Source organism: Gastrolobium bilobum, unplaced genomic scaffold (assembly GCF_033153095.1).
Source record: "Gastrolobium bilobum isolate Gb01-03AN ecotype WA unplaced genomic scaffold, APGP_CSIRO_Gbil_v1 utg5060, whole genome shotgun sequence".
Taxonomy (NCBI): Eukaryota; Viridiplantae; Streptophyta; class Magnoliopsida; order Fabales; family Fabaceae; genus Gastrolobium; species Gastrolobium bilobum.
In genome coordinates, this window is record NW_026899124.1 from 50,514 (window position 1) to 73,295 (window position 22,782).

At 33.0% G+C, this 22,782-nt stretch overlaps 1 protein-coding gene across 1 annotated transcript; it reads left to right on the forward strand.

Annotated features, from left to right (window-relative positions):
- The first annotated feature begins 301 nt into the window (after positions 1-301).
- LOC133287472 (WAT1-related protein At5g47470-like) lies at positions 302-5,175 on the forward strand. Its single transcript, XM_061485102.1, has 7 exons — positions 302-617; positions 749-814; positions 3,061-3,177; positions 3,679-3,922; positions 4,014-4,175; positions 4,404-4,555; positions 4,644-5,175. The coding sequence occupies exons 1-7, from the start codon at positions 412-414 to the stop codon at positions 4,768-4,770; spliced, it is 1,074 nt and encodes a 357-aa protein (XP_061341086.1). The 5' UTR covers positions 302-411; the 3' UTR covers positions 4,771-5,175.
- The last annotated feature ends 17,607 nt before the right edge of the window (positions 5,176-22,782 follow it).

Below are 22,782 nucleotides of genomic sequence, written 5' to 3' on the forward strand. Positions count from 1 at the left end.
ATCCTTCTCTATTTTTAAGAGAAAATCTAGATTTAGATGTAGCAAAAAAGACACTTCAACGTTAACCAATACCCACTTTCAATATCTGGGAAAAATAGTCAAATCAGAGAAAGAGAGAGGGGGTTGGTATGCGGTGAAAATCTGGACAGCGACAGGAAGGATTAGATCCCTGTTAAGACTGGTAGGAACGACATGAAGGTTAGCTCAGTTCTGACTTAGAGCAGTAACCACAAATAAATATATATATATAATACCACCACCTTTCAGTTTTTATTTTATTTTATTTTTCTTGAAACCAACAAATGCAATAAAAGGAAGGACACAAAAAGCAGAAGAGAATGAAGAGAGGATAGGCTGCAATATATCCTCTCGAAGATTCAGGAGGCATTTTTGATTTGTTTGGAAGGAAAGATGACGATGGTGGGGTTGATGAATGCTGGAATGATAGAAGATGCAGCAATAATTGGAGGGTTGATAGCGGTGCAACTTGTTTACGCGGGGAATGCTGTGTTGTTGAGTTATCTTATGTCTTTAGGCATCAACTCTCTTTCCATTGTTATTTTCACTTCATTTGCTACATTCCTTATTCTCATCCCCTTTGCCCTTTATTATGAAAGGTCTTTTCTCTATCTCTATTTCTCTCAGTTTCTTATATATATTTTTTTCTTTTACTTTCTTTGTCCTGTTTTTTATGGGACCATGGGAATTGTTTGAAGATAAATTTCATGGTGGTATGTATCTTTTGCAGGAGTAGATGGCCCAGGAAATTCAGTTTCAAGTTGCTTATACAGATTCTCTTGCTTTCATTTGGAGGGTAAGGATATGTTCTTAATTTTCTTTACCATTAAATTCTCTTCTTCTCTTTTTAACATTTTTTCATTAAGTGTTCTGAAAAAAATATGAACGATAAATCGTGGAATTAGATTAATTGAATTCCTGTTTTCAATTCCCTTATTTTTGTTTAATGCTTTCAAGTTTTAAGTATCAAGTTTGATTCTTTTTAATTAATTACAATTTTTTCAAAAAAAAACAAAAAAAAATGGGGCATGGAAATAGTTTTTGAATTTGTGGATTCTTGAGTTCATCCCAGGACACCATGCAATCACTTTTTGGTAATCTACCAAATAAGTTTCATAGAGATGTGGGTTTTTGAATTCCATTAATGGGAAGAAATTAAGAGCACTACAAATTTTGGAGGCAGATAAGAAACTAATTTTAGAGAATTGTTAAAGGCGGATACGTTGTCATAGATTTTAAGGAATATCTGATCCCTAGGATCTCTCTGAAGACAATCTTGCTTGGGTCAAGCACCAAATTATCCTTAATTCCTTATTCCCAACTATTAAAAGTGAAAACACCCGTAATTCGTGTTAATCCCCCTATTTAGGTGTCAGGCTTATCTTAACCCTTTATAATAAGGTGGGTAATATTTTAAGGAATTTGAGTAAAAGACACATTATTTTTGTGTAGAAGTAGTGGATCATGGATCCATTAATTTTCTCGACAACGAAAAAAAGAAAAAAATATCTAATATTATTTTAGAAAATTTTATCTAATGTTCATCGAAACGATGTAATTTTTGGTTAAAAAGTTGAGAAGTTAAAATGATTTGAAATAAATTAAAATTACAAATATACCATTATTTTCACTCAAAACGATGTCGTTTTAATGAACATTAGACAAAATATAGTCTAAAATAACTTTATAAAAGAATGAATAAATAAAAGTTACAGAATCCAAATCCAATAAGTATAACTCCTTACAAGCAGGGGTGAAACTAGGTCGGGCCGGCCTACAGGGGCCTACGGCTCGGCCTACGTCAGACCAGACCCGACCTAGTATATTTCGTAAAATAGGTCGGGCTTGGGCTTGAAAAAACTTGTTTAATAAAAAGGTCGTAGGCCAATTTTCACAAGGTCTGGCCTATAAACCTACAGGCCGACATATATTGTACTATTTATTTTAAATAAAATAAAATAGAATAAAGTATGTCTTGAAGAAAAAACAAAAGATATAAATTTAATCAATTGCAATTATTTATAATTTAATTATATTCTATTATATTTTAATAGAAATATGACTTTATTTCTTATGTGAGAGAAATCAACATCTCAGCATGTTAGATTGTGTATATGAATATATTAAAAAGTTTTTGGAAAAGGTTATACTTACTACAAGTATCATGATGTGTTTATTGGATTTATGTAGTTATTTTAATTTACATAGTATGAATTTGTTTGTTGGATCTAATGAGATATGTTATTTAGTTTGAACATTTTGCTTTTGAAAGTGACTTAAATGCAGATTGTATGAGTTTTGTTGTGAATTCTGTTTGGACGTTGAAATTATGATTTTTGATTTAGCAACAGAATTTGAGTATTTTGTAAAGTTGATTTATGGTTCTGCTTGGAAGTTAAAAATTAATAGGCTAATAGGCTAAGCCAGACTATTTGTTTTTTTATATACGGATCAAGTCAGGCTAACAATTAGACTCGTACTAGGCTTGGGCCAGGCTAAATTAAAATTTTTTGACGTAGACTTGAACTTTTCGAGGCAAAGCTTGGCCCAGCCCAATCCACTTTCACCCCTACTTACAAAGAACCGGAAAGAAATAGAGAAAAGTTAAAGAAAAAAAAGGATGTATTTTGATTTTTGAGGGAAATAATAATTACCTGAACTTCATCCAAGTGGGCTATAATGTTTTTTATTCTCTGCTTTTCCTTTCTATAGCTTAATTGGCTTAATTGCAGGTTATGCTCTCATCCAAATGAAATCGTCTAGTTGTCAACTCCTTATTTGCAAAGAAGAAATAAAACTAGTAAAATCACACAACAATCCATAATTTTAGTTGTCAACTCCAATTTATAACATAAATTGATTCAAGTGATAAAGAGTTTGTTCCTCCATGTTATAAATCCACAACACTAGTTTACTGTCTTGTATGAAAAATAAATACTATTGTTGGATACCCAGATATTATATTAGTTTCTATCTTTTGAAGGGGATACTCTTTAGGTTTACCGTTCTCTTTATCTTGATTCTTGGTATCATGGTATGCAGGGTAACTTTATTCCAGTCTTTATTCCTTAAAGGAATCAATCTAACCTCGCCAGCAATGGGAACTGCCATGCCAAACCTTGCCCCAGGTCTTATCTTCGTCATCGCGTGGGCTTTTCGGTAATATAATCTATTTTTACATGGGTTGATAGTTTCAATATTTCTCTAATCATCCCCTAAGGGTGAATATGGTAACACCAGGGGATAAAGGATTTATTTAATTGCAGAGGATGATGCACTTATTATGTACCCCAAAAATTCACACAATTTAAAGGAAGGAGGGGAAAAAGGCACTAGGACATATTAAGAATCATTAAGCGATAACACAACACATAAATTTAGGATGTGATGTTTTTCATGTTTTAGGAGATACAAATTTTTATCTCCTACGTACATAAAATATATGAGATTTATGTGAGGTCACGTAAAAAGAAGAAAGAAAAAAGAAAAAACATGGGTTCTATACACTTTTGTATGTATGCAGGAGATAATTTTAAAATTATCTCTTACAACATGAGAGATATTAAACACCTAAATTTAATGGTATAAAAGTAGGTATAAGACTTCTGTATGTATTATTTATAGTATTTCCATGCTGATGAAAGCTTTTATGCTAGGCAGGTTAGAAAAAGTCAACTTAAGCTGCACATATAGTAGAGTAAAAATCATTGGCACATTGCTTTGCGTCTTAGGGGCACTCACAATGAGCATAATGCAAAGCATCTCTACTCCTGCACCCACTGAAGAGGGATCAGTTCAATTATCTTCTCCACCACCAAATGTAATGTTTGACAGACAAAAGATAATGGGTTGCCTCTATCTCTTGGCCGCAATCCTCATATTGTCAAGCAACATTGTCCTGCAGGTAACTTTTAAATTTTGATCAAATAGGAAAAGGAGACACAAAACAAATTACATTAAATTTCATCACTCAACAAAAATTGTTGTTCTTGCAGGCTTTTACTCTAGGAGCTTTTCCTGCACCGATATCATTGTGTGCAATATCATCCCTTTTCGGAGCGTTCATGACTACAACAGCTCAATTACTTGAAGATCACGAATTCAATACTAGTTGGCCACTTGTGAGCGTTCAAGATATGATTGGCTATTCTCTTCTGGTAATTTCAACTAGTCTGTCTCCTTGTCCTATTGATTATATGTTTGTTTGTTTTAACTGTCATAAAAAAAAGGACAATTTGACACTTGGTTCAGCATGTGATTTGTATAATGTAGTTTTTTAAGAGCCTTCAATTTGAATTTAAACCCTTAAGTATGCAATTGTTTTTATATTCTCTTTGACATGATTAATTGGGTATTGAAGGCAAAAATTGTAATAAAATGCACAGGCAGGTGCAGTGAATGGAATATGCCTAAGCTTCAATGGTTGGGCACTTGAGAAGAGAGGGCCAGTCTTGGTTTCCATGTTCAGCCCCGTTGGCACAGTCTGCTCTGTCATTTTCTCGGTTGTTACTCTACGAGACACCATTAATATTGGAAGGTACCTTGATAATATTCCTAGCTATTGATTTTTCAAATCATATTTCCAACTATAGTATCTTATTCGTCTGTATAATACTTCATGGCAGCTTTGCGGGTATGTTCCTCATGTTCACTGGGCTCTACTTTGTACTTTGGGCCAAAGGGAAAGAAGGCTTCGCACATGGAGGTGGCTTAGAGAGTGAGTTTGATGCAGAGAAGCCTCTATTAAGTTGATGTATTTTCATATGTCAGAACAAGTAGTATGTACATATTTCATAGCTAGAAATAGAGCAAATAAAATAGGAGAAGTTTAATTAAGTAGGTTTTGGTATAAGTGACTGTGTTATATATGGTCAATCAGCTTAATGGCAATTGGTATTTGCAACCAGCATTTAAATATTGAAACAACATGATGGCAAAGCAAGCTCTAGATGTGGCCAAAAATGTGTTTTAGAATGTAATGGAGGGGTGCAAAAGGACCTACAATTTAACTTTTTGGGTTAGAGGAATGGATCATGCATCTTTAGTACATCCGTCACATGCAGCTTAGTTCGATTTTTTAATTTTACATTATGTATTATCGGTTGTACATAGTCTGAAGTAAAAAAATCATTTTTCCTTTTCTCTCTTCTGTACACTAGCATATGAGGTGACACACTTTTATTGATCTATTCTATTGTACATACATCCGTAGTATATTAGATTTTTCTACAATATAAATTTTTCTCCTCTATAGAAAACTATTCGGCTAGTTAAATATGACATTTTAAGATGCAACTGAAGCAAAATCGTCAGCTAAGTCCTAAGAGATATCCCTGCATGACAAGAACACCTTTGTGTTTGTTGATCTTGTTTAGGCGACTTTTGATTAGAAACCATGAGGAATATTAAATTTTGTTGGGACGAGCGTACGAGGAGTGCCAACTTTTAGGTGTATTAACACTATACCAGAGGGACTAGTACAGATTGCTAAAATTTTCAGTATCGTTAGAAACAATTTTGCATCATAGAAAAGAGTAATGATATTTACACATAGATATATGCTCCTTATGTACCAAATTATTACACTTTGGATTTTATTTTGACAGGTTTAAATTGTCTATATATTTTATTTTAAGTGTAATTATAATTTTATTAAAAAAATAGTTGTCCATTATTTAATAAAAAAACAGATACAAAATCCAGTAAATGTGGGTTGTGTCCAAATTTTAAAAGGAGGTAAACTTTCCAATGGATATTCATGACATTTTTTTAAAAGATAATTTTGTAGTTAAGAAATAAGAGAAATAAGACATATTTTTTAATATATATATATATATACACGGGGCTTTTTTCTCTTTTTCGATTTCTGTCCATTCATATGTATTTTAGGAGGCAAGTCTTCATATTAGGTAGCCCGTTGTAATCAAGCTTTAAGATAGATGGGCTTCTTTTCTGTTGTTTGCATTCGTTGGGCTTCCCAAGTTTCATGACAAGTCATAAAAGTTAGGCTACTTAAAAATCCATTTTCAGTCTTCGAGTCGGACCCTACATGTGCAGTTAGGCACCACATTAATTCATTTTCGTTCCTTTTCAGAATGCTACAACCACCTATGCAAGAATTTTCTCTCCTTTCTTTTAAAGCAACTTTTATCTTAAATATAGTTCAGGGCCAATTTACTGTTTGAAAATGTTCTCATTATATTGAGTACAACTTTTATTTTCTAAGGTCATATATTTTGTACCACCAAATTTTTACTATTGCAATCTACGGGGTCTCTCTTAGAGCTAACAAATACTATTCTCTTTTAAGTCCTAATACATTTTACATTGTAACTTTTCAAAGGAGTGTGTGAGAATGAATCAGTTAAGTATGTTTGAGTCAAAAGTTTTTTCAAAGCCTAAAATCTCAATTCTCAAGTGGATGAAATGTCAATGCTGCTTACCCTAACTGGAAAGTTTCAAATTGACTTATAACCCCCCTCCCCACAAAAAAAAAAAAAACGCAAATTAAGATGGCAACCATATTCGTTTTAGAATAGTGGTGTTAATTAATTGTAGAACTTCAGCCACGCCCGAATGGGCTTGTGAGTGCTGACTAACTTTCTAACGTTACCTCCGTGTCATTGACAAACTAGCCATTTACCAACAATTCGTTTACCAGTATTTGAAAAAAACCAAGAATTTTGGTAGAAGTTGCATTTTCTCTGCTGTGCTTAATGCAATTGAACCAACCTCAGCTTCTTTTGTTATTTCTTTTCTTCACCAGAGAAATCTGCAATTTATTTATTTATTGCATTTGCCGGCACTGATCAAGCAGTTACTGCGATTTGGTAACACGAATATATAAGCTTTCCATGAACATCAATTTCTAATTGACCCACCAACTTTTCATCGTTTTATATTTGTTTATATAATAACTAGATATTCTTATCTCAGCACGATCTGTTTAGACAAATGAAAATGTGGAACGCTAAAATGTCAGAAGAAATAATATTAAAATAAATTCTGCATTTTAGTGTAAATGGTATATATATATATATATATATATAAAAGACCACTCATAATTACCTAATTGTTATGAGTCTAGTTGAACCATTTGTATAATGAAAATGAGAGTATCAAAGGGATTGGTTCAAGTGGTTATGTTTGATTCTATTTAAGGTTTTGAATTCAAGTTCTTAAAAATGTAAAAAAAATTCTTTGAGAGTACTAGCTCTACCGTGACGTGGTGAATGTTTCACAGAGACGTGAAACAAGTATGCTTACCTTGTGCATATATATGAGAAGTGATATTCAGTGTTAACGAGATAATATTTGTCTCACTTTAGGAGTGATTTTTATATAACTTAAGCGTGACAGGTCGAGAATATTAATAATTTATTTTTCAAAGGATTTTGTTGTTGTTTTATTACTATTTTTGGTTTTATGTTTTCTAGCTAATATAGTTTGATTGCAGTTCCAGAAGACAAGGGGAACAAAAGGGAACGACCCGACCCGTCTTGTATTGTAGGCCATTCTATAATCTTGACACACATGTCTCTAAAGTTTGGTCGATTGCACCAAAGGGGTGGTCCCTCGTGATTCATCTCTCCTTCGGATGCAAAAGCAATGCCTCTAGTTGTCATCATGCCTGTCATAATATACTTGACTTGAAAGCCAAAAACAAGCATCTAATTGATAAGATTTAAGGGTAGTTTAGGCCTTTTTATGGAGCAAACAAAGTCTCTCTGAGTAGCAGATTTTTTTCATTTCTCCAAGCATGTTTTACCCTTGATCTGACCTGACTTCATAGATAAAATACATTGCATTCATTTCGTCCCTCAAGTGAAGTCAAAGTCCTCAAGGATGTGGAGAAGGAAGAGCTGAAGTGCAAGAAAAGGGTAGTGTCTGTCTCATTTTGTCACTACTTTGCGCTCAGTAGTCAGTAGTAGCACTCTGCTTGCCAAAAGCAAAATCAACAAAAGATAAAAAGAAAAAAGTTTTACTACTTTATGTTTGTTGTTGGGACAGCATTTACTATTTGTTATTCCCTTTGGTTGCTGGAGCAATTAATCTAATTATTTATTTTCTGTCACAAGGCGTGAATGATTTAAAGTACCAATTTGGAATTTGAACCCCTGGTTGTTAATGAATATGGTAAAATAAGGCTCATATTTATCACTCTCACAGAATAGATACTGCTGAAAACCAACCATGCAGGGATGCTGGTAGACTTTGATGTTATGCCTTACCTATTTTTTTGTTTGTTTGAGTAATTCTATGCAAAGTATTCATTATCTTGCACTCCAACATAACCCAAGTTCAACTACTATGCAATATGTGAGACCAATAAACTTAAAGGATTATTTTTGCCTGAAAAAATTTACAAATGATTTTACATTCATCACTTAGTCTGTCCATTAAAATAAACATTTCTTGAAAAAATTTAACATCAGTATGTTAGGTTGTCATCTTTTATAAGAATAATGTGTTCTTTTCTTTCCTAATTGTTAGGAATTTGGAGTGTTCGTACTTTATCAGCTTGAAATGGTGATGTATTCGGTTTCTACTATGATTTTTCGTCCTTCATATTGCTGGCTCTTTGAAAAATATATTTATATTTAATTTTACTCAACCATAAGCATATTTGAGTTTTTAGTATGGGCACAGTGACCTTCTGTCCTTCTTGTTTGCATCTTTGCTTGAGCAGTAAGCATGATGTGTAGAATAAAGTTAAAGACTTTTACTTTGATGATTAATTTTTTTAAAAATGCTAGCTTTTAGCTTAACAATTATATAAATCTTAAGTCTTTATGTGAAAATTAGCTTTTGTTAGTTAGAACTTTGAAGGACAAGCAAGTACATCATATTGGGAGCAAATTCTCAATCCAAGTTACATTGTGATACAAATTTAAAGGGGTAACTTTGAGTTTGATTCAAGGGCTCGATTTTTAGAATTGAAAGTATATATTAAGGGTTTGTTTTTTGTGATGTTACTTTAGATAACTTTATTTAATGTTCATCAAAATGACGTCGTTTTGGGATAGAAATTATGGTATTTTTGTAATTTTAATTTATTTCAGGGTTATAATAGTCTTATATCACTCTAATTTTTTAATTTTTCAACCCCAAAATGACGTCGTTTCGATGAACATTAGATAAAGTTATCTAAATTAACATCGAAAACTTTTTTTCCATATATTAATTGTGGGAAATGATGAATGATACGAGGCTTCTTTCGGAAAATGATTACGAATCCTTGAAATTTGAAAATGGATTTTTTTTTTGGTAAAAATTTGAAAATGGATTTTTTTCTTTTTCAATTAATTTTTTATTGACTTAAAAAAATTAATAAAAGTTTCTATAATTGTACGCAACCTGATATTCATGGGACATTTCAAAAAGTTCTTTTCTGATATATAGTCTGATAAATTTGGTTTTGAAAATATTTTAAAGATATTAATTTGATTCTAGAAAAATTAAAACATTGAATTGTTTCTCAAATGACGATTTTTATATCAATTTGTTCTAAAGAAAAAGTAATTTTTGAACTATTTTGATGATGGAAAAAAAATACCATTCCAAGCAATTATTGCGATAATTTCTTAAGACCAATTGATATTATGAAAATATTTCACGCATCTAAACGAGAGTTTGTAATATTTTATATTTGATTAAAATTATAACTTTTTTTTATAAGACAGAGTGAAACAGGACACGATTTTTAGAGCCTTAGAAATGCATTGTGATTGGACCAAACTTTTGTTGTACTTGGGTTTAGGTCTTTACGATTTAGAACAAGTTTATCAATCAAGGATTATAAATATTCTTTTTTCTGTTTCCAAATATATATATATATATATATATATATATATATATATATATATATATATATTCTTTTTCTTTTGTTTTTCAATGTTGAAACTTACATGATGTTCTACGGTATCTCAACTTTTGAAGTTTCACAAATCCATATTTTAAAACCGGAATCGGACCGACCGGATTAATTCAGATTTCGTTGACTCAATGCTCTCATCGGTTCATATTAGTTATTATTGATCAAAATGCATCTTATAATATATTTATTATATAATTTAATATAAATTTAATTAAAATAGTTGAATTAATAACTCACCAATTAAACCAATAATCCAATACTCATTAGCGCCAAATTTTATGCTCTAAGGTGAATAGATAGTGACACGAACATGTTAATTTCTGCAAAAACTAAAAAGCTAAGGTCATTAGAGTAAATGCCCGAACATAGAAATTGATGGCAAGAGATCAATTGACGGTAGCCCCCTGGGAGAGAGAGAGAGAGGCCACAAGAAACTGATGGCAAGTTGGCAACCAGTGAAAGACGAAATCACAAGTTGTAAAAATACCACTATAATCATTAAAAAAAATCACAAGTCTACCTTACTAACCCTTTTATGACCTCTATTTTCTTAATTTGTGAGGGTGCATTTTCTTCATTTTTCATTTGTTTGTTTAGTAATTTATATATATGATAGATGTTGTCATAACATTAAATCTGGATTAATATTGTAATTTTTTGTCTTGACCCATAAATATTTATTGGGAATTGAACATAAATGGAGAAGTCTCACATCATAAAAGGATCTTTAATATAATATTTTAAAATTTTAGATTGAGATATGATATTATATCACTTATTTTATGGGTAGTCACTTAATCCATTAATGTGTGAATGATAATTTTCCTATTTTCTCTCCCTCACCACGTAAAATATTCTAAGTTCGTTCAGTATTTCATATTTTAGTACACAGTTGAATATTTAGGTTTGTTTTGCTTCCTTTCAATAATGTAACAAACAAATCTTTTCGGTAAGAGATTAAGAGGAAAAAAAAAAACTAAGTCTTTGCTATCATTAAAGACAAAGTATTAAAGAGATTTCTAGGGTGGAAAAGCAAGAACTTTTTTTCAATGGAAGGAAAGTTCCCTTACAAGCTGTCGGTTGATCAACTATCCCTTTGTATTACATGGTATGTTTTAAACTTCGTGGTTTTGTTGATGATCTAAATCGATCTTAACTCAATTATGGTGAAGTGAAAATCAATAAAACTTGTGCATGCTCAGTGACTTGAACATATAATATCTGTTGAGAGAATGGAGTTAACTCCGTCCTCCTTAATATTCTCACCATCCCTTTAGAGCTTGTTTGGAAGTTAATTTTAGGAGGGAAAGGAAAAAAAGTGAAGAGTTTTATTAATCTCTTCCCTCATTTGTGAGTTAAAACGAGGGGAAAGATTTAGGAATTTTCACAAAATTCTCCAAAACCCTCTTTATTCTTAAAATTAAAGTTCTCACAATTGGGGGAGTTATAACTCCGAATGGAAGGAAATATCCTTCCCTTCCTTTCTTTCCATCTCCCTTGAATTCATTTTCTTATTTTCTCCTCCAAACTCCCAAACAAAATCTTAGGTTCTCCACCTCAGGCTGAGGTCTAGTACCAAAAAAGTAAAACAAAAACAAAACAAAAAACTTGAGGTTTGCCGCGTAAGAATTAAGGAAAGCTGAGTTGGTAGTTAGCAGTGAAATTACTTGGTTCATTTTTTTGAAGTGAATGCAAAAACAAATACTCCATAGTCCATACGTTGGATCCTGGCATAGCATATAGGAAAAAAAAGTTGATTGAGAAGGGACCTAGCATGGTAGGTTGGAGAAGGTAATCCATCTATTGATCCAATTATATCTAATTTATTTATGCATATGGTATAATTACTCAAAGGTCAATATATGTTATAAATTATAATTTAAGTAGTTTAATATTTAAGTTACTATTTTAAGATTGGTAAATTGAACATTTAGAATAAATATTATCAATAATCAGGTCAAATTCCTCCTCAGATACATTACAAAGTTTTAAATGACTAATTTTACAAAAATAAATCTGTGCATCCTACAAGAAAGATAACTAGTTCTCTATGTTTTTTTTTTTAGTGATAGATGGACGTACTCTGAAAGTGGGTACCCATAATTAATTAGGTTTCAAAGGACCTATACTGGTATGATTTCTATTTTATTGGATTCCCAATAATTGTGCTCCTACTATATGGAATGTTGAGTTATTGCTTAGTCAATTTCGCCTCCAAGTTGCAGAAGTGATTATCAAAATTTGAGTGCAACCAACATCAGACTATCCAGCATGTGGCACTTTCCAAATATTATACATGGTAAATTTAGGTTATAAGACAGCTGTTGGTTTTTCGCACGAGCCTATTAATTTATTTTCAACTATGTTATAATTTTAATACGTGTAACTTAATTAATAATTATTATAATCTTTAAAAACCATGCCCCGTACTAACAGCTTAGTTGGTAGAAGGGACATGTAGCGAATGTACGTAGCAAAACGATTCTACAAATGTTATTCATCCCAATTTTTCTTACTCTATCCTCCATCCCCTCTCCATTGTATTAATTAGTAGGATATCTAAATTCCCCTGATTCATAGGATGAGTCCCCTAAAAAAATAAACTTTGAAAATCCTTAGTAAATAGAATAATCTTTAGAAGTGATCACTTCTCCAAATCGATAAAAAAAATTCCATGTTTAGCTCCCTAACAGCTGATTAAATGAACGGTGCTTAATTTGGTCTATTTCTTGTTCCATGGTGGTCCAGGTATATATATATATATATGCCAAGCTTTTCTTGTGGACTTAAGCGTTGGTGCTTTTGATGGTGATTCTTGTTAGGAGTGGCTAAAAGAAATTTATAGGTATATGATGTGCCTCTGGCGTCAAGTGTGGTTTTTCCATATTAAAATTGATAAGAATTGATTCATAAAAGAGCAACTTAAATACATATTTGCTAATTATATTGATTCTTTATTTTCAATTATATTTCTCACCTATTGGTTGTGTTTTTACAGGAAAAAGAAGCGAAAATTATAAAAAGCCTGTTAACGCAATTCCACACGGTGTAGCACACTACAAGTTCCAGTAATATGGCGCGGAATGGCGGCACACTGGCGCACACCCGCGCCAGTTTTCGGATTTCACAGTGGTGTTTTGCAAGTGGCGCCAACTGGCGCCAATTCCATGTTGCATAGGCCAAATTCCAGGAAAATGGCGCCACTTAGCGCCAAACTCATGCTAAGTGGCGCCAAAGTAAAGTAAAAGTGGCGCAAACCAGCGCCCAAAATGACAAGAAAGTTGGCGTCAAGTGGCGCCCAAAAGCAAGAAGGATGGCGCCAACTGGCGCCAAGTTACGAGAAATTGGTTCCGGTTTTTCACAATTGGACAGAAGCGCGACGCAAACTGGCGTCGTACTGGCGCCAACTGGCGCCGGTTTGCGGGAAAATAATACCGTGTTGCCCTGGGGGCATTTTTGGAAGAAGGAAAAGAGGTTTATAAATAGGATCCTCATTACAGAATTATGAATTGAGACCTATTCTTCTGAAGAGAGACGACGGCGGTGCTCAGAAAGGATTCATGGGATCAAGTTCTTCTCCTTTCTCCTTAATTTTATGCTTTTGAATATTGGATTATTTTAGCCATGATTATGCTTGGCTAGTTTCTTTTTATTGTAGTTAGGGTCACGAGCTCTATGTGAACCCTTGTTACGCGGATTGATTTATAATTGCTCGTTTATATAATTATCTTTATCTCTACCATGTTCGTATTTTATATTTTCTTTATTAGAATTGATCACTCTAATAGTTGATAATAGTCTGAGGGTTAGAACCCTAGATAGGGATATTGGGGTTTTCATCCTGAAATGGGGTAGGATAACGGTTCGTATGCATGCTAGGAATAGATGTGTATTGAATTGCGGATGCTTAAATTATAAAGTTCATCGCTTAATTTTCATGAGGGGTTGCTAAGGGATTAGGATTCTAATTGAAATTAAAGGGTTAAATTGCCAAGGGATTGAGATTTAACTAATTATTTTAGATAATAATTTATCCGAGTAATTTTATAAATGAATATTGTAAATCAATCCAAAGTAAGAAGTGGGGATCATAAGGTGAGTGCGCTCTAGCTACAATGTTTTTCTCATATTTTCAAAACATCAATTCTTATTTTATTGTTCTTTTTCTCAATATAAAAATTACAAAAATAAGTCTTTATTTCAGTTCTCAATTTCAAACCAATCGACAATATTTGTCAAAACCATTTGAACACTTCCATTCTTGAAAGGAACAATTAATTGATATACGATCACAATCCCTGTGGAGACGATACTTTAGTACTTATCATTATATTACTTGTGCGATCGGTACATTTGCCGGTGAGCATCAGTATACAAGGAAAACTCTATTACCAATTAGATACTTTATTTGTTGATTTTCATATTATGGGGGGTCGGGGAAAACATGAATTAGAAAGAGGTTGTTATTCCAGCAATTTAGTTTGTTGAAGAGTATCATGAGCGCCGTGACATATCTTCTTCTTTCCTTTAGGGGTGGTTAGATTTACTCAAGATTATGGAAGTGTGTTCAAATGAAAGCACACAAGCTTTATATTTATAATAACATAGTATATGGGTTTGAGCCATATTTTTTAAATATGGGACGAGTAGACAATAACTACACATTCTATTATTACAATCTAACACCAAATTTCCTAAAAATATAGTTAACCCGAGAACCCTTAATTAGAGCCTTGGTTAAAATATTTACAAATTGATCACTGGAGTTGACAAATATTGTTTCGATCTCTTCAAATTGAATCTTTTTCTTGGATAAAGTGATAAATGATTTCAATATGCTTGATCTACTCATGAAAGACCAAATTAGAGGATATATGTAATGTCTGATCTACTTATCAGAAATTATTTTTATTGCATGTTTTGCATAGAGACTTAGTTCTTTAATCAATTGTCTTAACTAGATGAACTCACCGCTTGGTACTTGTGACACCATCCTCTGTATGCATCCAAGGGAGATGCCTGCTAAATCCGATTAGAGTCGCAATGTTAACGTAATCAATTCGTTAAATACATTTTGAAGTCAAGTGATAAGAACTTGTGTTAAAATCAAAATATCATGAGTAAAACAGCTAGAGATTTCATAAAGCTTTTGGAGCAGAAATAGTAAATTTTTCAGAAAAGCCGTATGTCTTACAAAAATTATATAAAATCGAGCTTACAGTCTTTTGAAATGAAAGTTATATAATTTGAAAGTAGACATCTGGGACTTTACGTACATATAAAATTTATTGCATTTGGAGATATGTAACTCCAGAAACAGAACTCGCAAGATGCATGATAAATCAGAGTAAAAATCCGAATTTAATACATACAGAATTTGTTAAAGAAAAATTAAATTCCGTAGGCCAATGGAACTCAGATTGCTTCCAAAAATTTCCATTACACAGGACCTAAACATTACTAACAATTAACCATTATAATTCTACACATTCTCAGCCAACTAAATCATACTTTACACTGAGAGGACTTAATTTGTTTAAGAACTGAAAATTTGACAACGTGGTAATAAAGTACGGGGTTACATAAGTTCCATACAAAAAAAAACATATCATAAAATCCATGCAACGACCATGTTTCACAACAAAACAGAACACGAATTCTAAACTTACCAATCTCTAAAATATTACATCATGTTCAAAGGTTCAACACTCCAATCAGCCACAAACCGAGAACACATAACAAGGGTTGCAACAGCAAATAAACTCAAATAGAATTTTCCATGAAGTCACACCATCAAATACTTCTTCGGCCCCTGCAATTTTATAAAAATTGAGCCCCAAAAGGGGTGAGAAATTCCCAGTAGTGTGATAGAAAATCCAATAATGCAACAGTATTAATTTAGATACAGAATTTCCAAAATTTGTCACATCATCAAATAAGTTTCGAACAAATACCAAAATGCAACCGAATGCGTATATAACGCCAGAATATTGTATGTATCTAACACTAATGTGCACATACTAACTGAACTCAATGGAGATTCCATTTGGCCCTGACAGAGGGGAATTCCAACTGAGGCCTATGCGAACTGAGCCCCGGTTCCTTCTCCCTGGTACCTGAGGGATGCCTATATGATGAATGCTCAAACATATGCTTCATTTCATAAATTTTCGATTTTTCAAACAGCATGTAAAATGATGCATGTTATGCTATAATTTGCTTCACACACATGACAATATTTTTAATGCAAGATGTTCATGAGCATGACCAAAAAAATCAGAATCAGAAAATCATAGTCCTCATGATCATGACACCAAAATTTTCGAATATAATGTGTCTCAAAACTGAATTCCAACAAGTCCTCTCCAAAGGCAAATTACAAATACTTTCAAACAGAATTTATTTAAGACACATGAGTAACAATTCAAAAATTCATGACCTAAATTGATAGACACAAAAGGTTAATCCACCAAACACTTACTTGAGGCTTTAAAATTCTAACCGATAAATCACTGAACCAGTCCAATCTCCTTGAGTCTTGTGAACCTAATCAAGAAAGTACCAAACAGAATTTTACTTTATTTTCCTATAAATCACATGATTCAATCGGAATTCATGCTTCTAGTACTAAGTCTATTTTCTGACTTGAGTTTAATTCTCCAATAGTTAGCAAGTGACATGACCACAGCTTCCTATGCACATATATTCGATTTTTAGGCCATCAACTTGGAGTTTCTTCTTTCATTTAATATAACATTACCTATATGAGTTAAGTGTGAGCTAATGGGTCTTTTAGCATGCTGTCTAAATAATGGTAAGCACATGCAAGACTTGGAAATTTTCGCTAATCCAAGGACCAGTCCCGAAAATTAAGAAGAGCTATTTTCCAAGCTCAAAAATCGGTTTTGTGCTTGCATGCACCAAGTCCATGTGCTATTCGACTAAACAAAAACGAGGGAAGAGGAATAACAAAAAAAATATCCTCCTTGAATACATGTAAAGGCCGAAACAGTGAGGGTGAAAGGAAAGCTTGGTTTGTGATTTTGTACCTTCTTACATGCACCCAACTCTCACAAATCGTGTAGGGAAGACAACCACCAAGGGATGAGCAAATATCCTCGCACTCCTACTACCCAAGAAGTCGAGTTTTCAACTGCATGCAAGGGAAGGGAACTCCATCAAAACCGAATGGAGTAGATGGAAACAAGAAGACAATGAAGATACTTTACCTCCTTGAACTTGGGGTTCAGTCGCGCCAAGAGGGAGAAGAAGATAAATGTATGCTTGGGGTTAGGTTCATCTCCTTGGACTTGCGATTTGTGAAGGAGATGAGAGGGAAAGGATAAGGCTGAGTTGGTTTCTCAACAAAGAAGGATAAGTGTATTCCTTAGCTACCAAGCGTGCTTTGAGACGGTCAACAATGCCACTTGGACTAACGTAACTTTGACCGTGAACACCCAACAACATTTGACACAGATTTTCTTATAGGAGCAGGAACAAGATCTCATGTGCATTGGAGTGGAGAACAATCATTTCATCAATCATGGCCTAGTGCCAACTTTAATGTGATGGTGCTTCACCCATAGTTTTAAGCAAGGGAGAATGCAGGAATTTTTATGATAGGGGTCAAAAGTAAAAAATACTATATTATAAATAAAAGTACTTGAAATACAATACAGACCTAATATGAAAAAAATTTGAAAGAAATTTATTACAGAAATTAAGATCACTTCATTTAGCTCTTACTCTACGTGTTTTCATATTATTAAACTCATTTATAATTGAATTCATGCTAAAACTCAAAACAATTTCTTTTTCAATGTATGTAATCAAAGAATCATCAAGAAATTAGTCTTACGTTCTATTCTGAAGCCTGTTCTTGATTATCTTCATTGCTAAGAAAGATTTTCAATAGTTGATGTAGAAACTGAAATAGTGAGTATAAGTCTAATCACTCAATCAATAAGAGGTGAACGATGAACTTTCTAGTTCTTGCTATCCCTTGACATGATTCAAATGTAGTTGATAAATTAATTTAATATGGATGTTTAGAAAAGTCAAGCTCAAAATGTTGTAACTTCATCTTCAAATGCATTTTTCCTGTCATGTGAAATCTCTAGAATAAAATGTATCAACAAGTTTGCAAATATCATCACTATTAAATGACTTGTACCTATTTCTTGGATCTAAAGTTATGCTCAAAGCAACTAATTCAACAACATTATCATTGAACCCACTATTTAATTCTTGCAATTGATAATCAATTGTAGCATAAAAGATATTTAAAATATAAAACCGGTTTGGTTTGAAACCCAAACCATTTAAAACCGGTTCGGTTCGATTTAAAAAAAAAAACAATCTGAATCGCTCCATGCACATCCCTAAGCACAATTTAGTGCTGAATATGCCAATAGAGTTAGTTTCTATGGATTGTTCTTTAAGGAAATGACTTATAAACTCTATTGTGTTAGTAAGTGATGATTTAAGGTTATGGGACCTTAACGGAGTTGAGTTAGTTCTTCCTACCATGGTTTGGTGTGCTAAGGTGATTATCCAGTACTAATCTATTTACAAAAAAAAAAAAAAGGCAAGTCATCTTAACTAGCTTTACTTGTAGGAGAAAGTTCGTGTCTTAGAGGTTGTTTAAATAGTGAGAGATATCCAAAGATGTTTTACATTATCCTAGACTAATTGGTGATAAAGATTTGTGAGTAATATAGATTTATAGTAATTATGAATTTTAATTACTAGTTGATGATTATGGTATGGTTTGTGTTATTGATCATACTTGCACCTTGTGATAGGTGGTACTAGTGAGAAACTAATATGGACCTTGTGTTGTGAACACTTGGATGATGGCATGAGCTTAAAGTAAGCTTTGGTTGGAAGCTACTAGAGGTAAGCTTTCAGTCCTTGGGATCAATCCCCTGTTTGTTCCACCAGACTTTGAGGAAGAATAGTTTATTTACATAGTATGTTTTTGGAAATTAAATTATGATATAATGCATTCGTATGTATGTTTATATGCCACACAAGACATGTTTCCTTATGCTCAGTGTAAGATGTGTTTCCTTATACTGCTATGTTACAAGATGGGTTTTCTTGCGTAATGTATACATGTTGTATTCTCTGGCCAGTATAATTTATTATTGCACACATGCATTGATATACATATAATGATGCTTTATTTGGATTTATATTGTTATTATACCTAAACTGAACTTATTGGTGGAGGAGCCCTCCAAGGACTCTAGTTTACTGAGATAATTATCTCACCTTGCCTTATGGGAATTACATTCAAGGTGCAGAAACTGATGATGTTGGTGCCTCACTCAGTAGGAGGCCAGAATAGAGTTTTATCACATAGCACGAGACTTTTGATTATTATTTTGTTGTAGATGACATGTAAGAAGGCCTATGTGAGGACTACGTATTTAGAGAGCATTGATAGTTGCCATGCATGTTTTGTATAAACCTATGTACATTGACTTATATTAGCATGTATAGTTTTATTTAGCATTACCATTTGAAGGCCTTAGAGCATTGATGTAGTGATGTTATCACTTATGTTTATTTTGAAAACATGATATGTATGTGATAGTATAAGCAATGGATTGCTAGGCAATATGATTTATGCATGTATAACTTGTATGTACTCTTGAGATAGGATAACTTGGGTATCAAGAAATATATGAAATAGATTATGTAGACCTTAAAAGGGATTGATATATGCATATACTATATGAAATGTCAATTAGGTTCAAAATGGAGAGTTTGTGGGGTAAGGGATTGAATTTTGAACCCCCGATCCGAATCTGAATGTTTCATTTTCGCTGTTCATATGAAATATTCGAATTCAAAAGTTCAATATCCGGATATGTCTCCGACATATATCCGGATATGCCCCCGACGCATATCAGAATATTCTGGACGAACAGGGGTTAAAACGAACAATTTTCACAAAAATGCTAGAAATAATTATAGAATGAGAATGAGGCATGTATGGAAGGTTTAAAATCCATTTCTAATGAATTGTGGTGCCTTACGAAATGTTTAATGATTATAAGGATAGTTGATGTAACTAATTCCTACATAATTGAACGACATAAGACAAGTAATTAACGGAAGGCATAACATTGAGTAATTATAAGATTAGTTAGATGGATTGCAGTACATTAGGAAAAGAAAAAGTTTATTCGCATTTTCATACAAGATTAATTGTGAATATGAGAGTTAGCTTCCACGTTTATTTAATTAAACATGTTGCGCTTAATACTATATGCATGTTAATACATTGGGTGCACACGAGGTATTACATTTAACGTCCATTTGGGTTTTAGAATCTTACTTGGGTTGCATTAAATAGATTTCGTATGACATATAGTTCAGAAATAATTATCCTTTTGTTTAAGATAATAATAATAACAAAAATACAAAAATGAATACATTACAAAAAAAATATATATATATTTTTGAGTTCCCTTCACTTAGTTATTAGAATTATATGTTAGGTTAATTATAAAAGCATTCGATGAGCATGAAAGCAGAGTATTTGATGGTTAAATATATATATTGAAAGTTCATAAATTGAATTCTAGAAATGAAAACAAAGTCAACAATCGCTTCTGCTTAATCCAAAAAGAGACAATAATGCAAATTGCAAAGTGTTCGATGGTTGTATCGGATTATTTACAATATATGTTTTTTTCTTAATTTCTATGTTCATGATAGTTAATGGATAAAAATAAAAACATTAAAATGAATTGAAAAGAAAAAATAAATAAGAGATAAGCATACTTACTTGCATGAGTTTACAAGGAGAATGCCAATTAACAGCAATTGGAGAAGAAAAAAAATTGATTAGAGAATCAAGAAAGAACAATTTCCACAATTTTGTGTGATTTAAGCCTTCGAGGTTTTGTGGTCTGGATTCCACTCACGCATGTGGCATGTCAGTAAAATTTTAGGATGGATTCCACTCACACACAGTTTGTAATGTTTAAGACAAATAATGCAATAATATTACCAAAATGCCTTTTAACATATATAAATTTTTTCTTTCAAATTTTAAGGGGGGCAGTGGCCAACCTTAGCCCCCCATGTAGGTTTGCCCCATGTTTTAAGAATGAAAACAGAGGAAAGACTAAAAACAAAGATGTAATGATATGAAGAAAGTCGATAATAACTCAAGAAGTCATAAAGAGAAAGAAAGTTGCTGGTGGAGCGAATACCTTTGCAGTAAGTAATAGAAGTAATATATGATTATGAAGTCGGAAAGAATGAGATAACTAGCAAAGGCAATGAGTCGTCTAGATTAGGGTCCGGTGTAGGGCTGACACTAATGGATGGACGCATACAAAGCTGATAAGTGAGTCAGAGATGATCCTCAAGACTAGAGTTACTTATCGTTGGTAAAAAAGTAATCAATATATATATAGGTTTAGTAATTTTAATTATTCATTTAAAGAAAAACTTCAATGTTTTTGAGTAAAATACGAAACGACAACACTTAAAATGAAGGAAATTCTGGTGAAAAAAACTAGGTTAAGGGTTTGCATGACAACCATTCTGTTCCTTGACATTGTTTATGAAAAGAAACAATTCTTTTCTATTTCTGTGTCTTGGAACAGTTTCTTAGGAAAAAATGTGTTTGATAACATGTTCTATTTTTATTTCGAGAATGAGAATTGTGTTTGATAACACAACAAATAATATAATAAAAAATAATTCCTATTAAACATAAAGTTTTTTCAAATCATCACTTCTCTTTTCATATGGTGTGGTCATGGTGGTGCGACAGCACAATGGTAGCAGTGGTGGTAGTGGTGGCGGTGGCGTGGTGGTGACAACAGTGGTTGCGACGATAGTGGTGATAATGATGGTGGTGGTGGTGGTGGTGGCAACGGTGGCTGTGACGATGGTGGTGATGGTTGGTAATGGTGGCAGTGATGATAGTGGTTGCGATGGTGGTGGTGGTGGTAGTGGTGGCAATGATGGCGTAGTGGTGATAGTTATGGCATGGTGGTGATGATGACAGCAGTGACTGCGACAGTGGTGATGGTAGTGGTGGCGGTGGCATGGTGACGGCAGTGGCTGCGATGATGGCAATTGTGGTGATGGTAGTGATGGTGGTGGTAGGGGTGCTGGTGATGGTGGCGATGGGTGGAGGTGATAATGGTGGTGGTGGTGGTGGTGGTACGACGATGACGGTGACGATGGTGGCGGTGGTCATGTTGGGATGGTGGTGGTGGTGATGATGGTAATGGTGTAGAGTGTTTGTGAGAGGTAAATGTTTCTCATTTTGTGCCCAGGAACAAAAAAACAGAAATCTTTTTATTCTTTTTTCTGTTCTCCAACACAAAAATTAAACCGGTTCATTCCGGAACAAAAAAAATAAACCAATTTTATCAAACAAATTTTCTGACACTTTCTATTCCCGGAAACAGAAATTAAGAAAGAAAGAAAAAGCCTGATTCTGGGAATATTGTCATACACACCTAAATTGTTCCTTTCTCTTGTAGTTCACACTAAATTCAGTTTAGATTTTTATTTTTGGTAAATAAATTCAGTTTAGATTTAATTGAACAATTCATTACAAAATAAAAAATAAAAAAATTCGCGCTTTTAAAAATTATAAATTTCTACTTAATTGGTTTTGCATTGTAGTGATTAAATTGAGGGTAAAGGATTTCTTCAGTCAATGGAGATAAGTTATCTCCGGTGAGTCCAAAATGATATCATTTTGGAACGAAAATCAAGGTATTTTTGTAATTATAATATATTGCAGGGTTATATTAGTCTTTATCATTATAATTTTTTAATCTTATAACTCCAAGACGATGTCATTTTGAGTTCACTGAAGATAACTTTATCTCCGGTGACTAGAG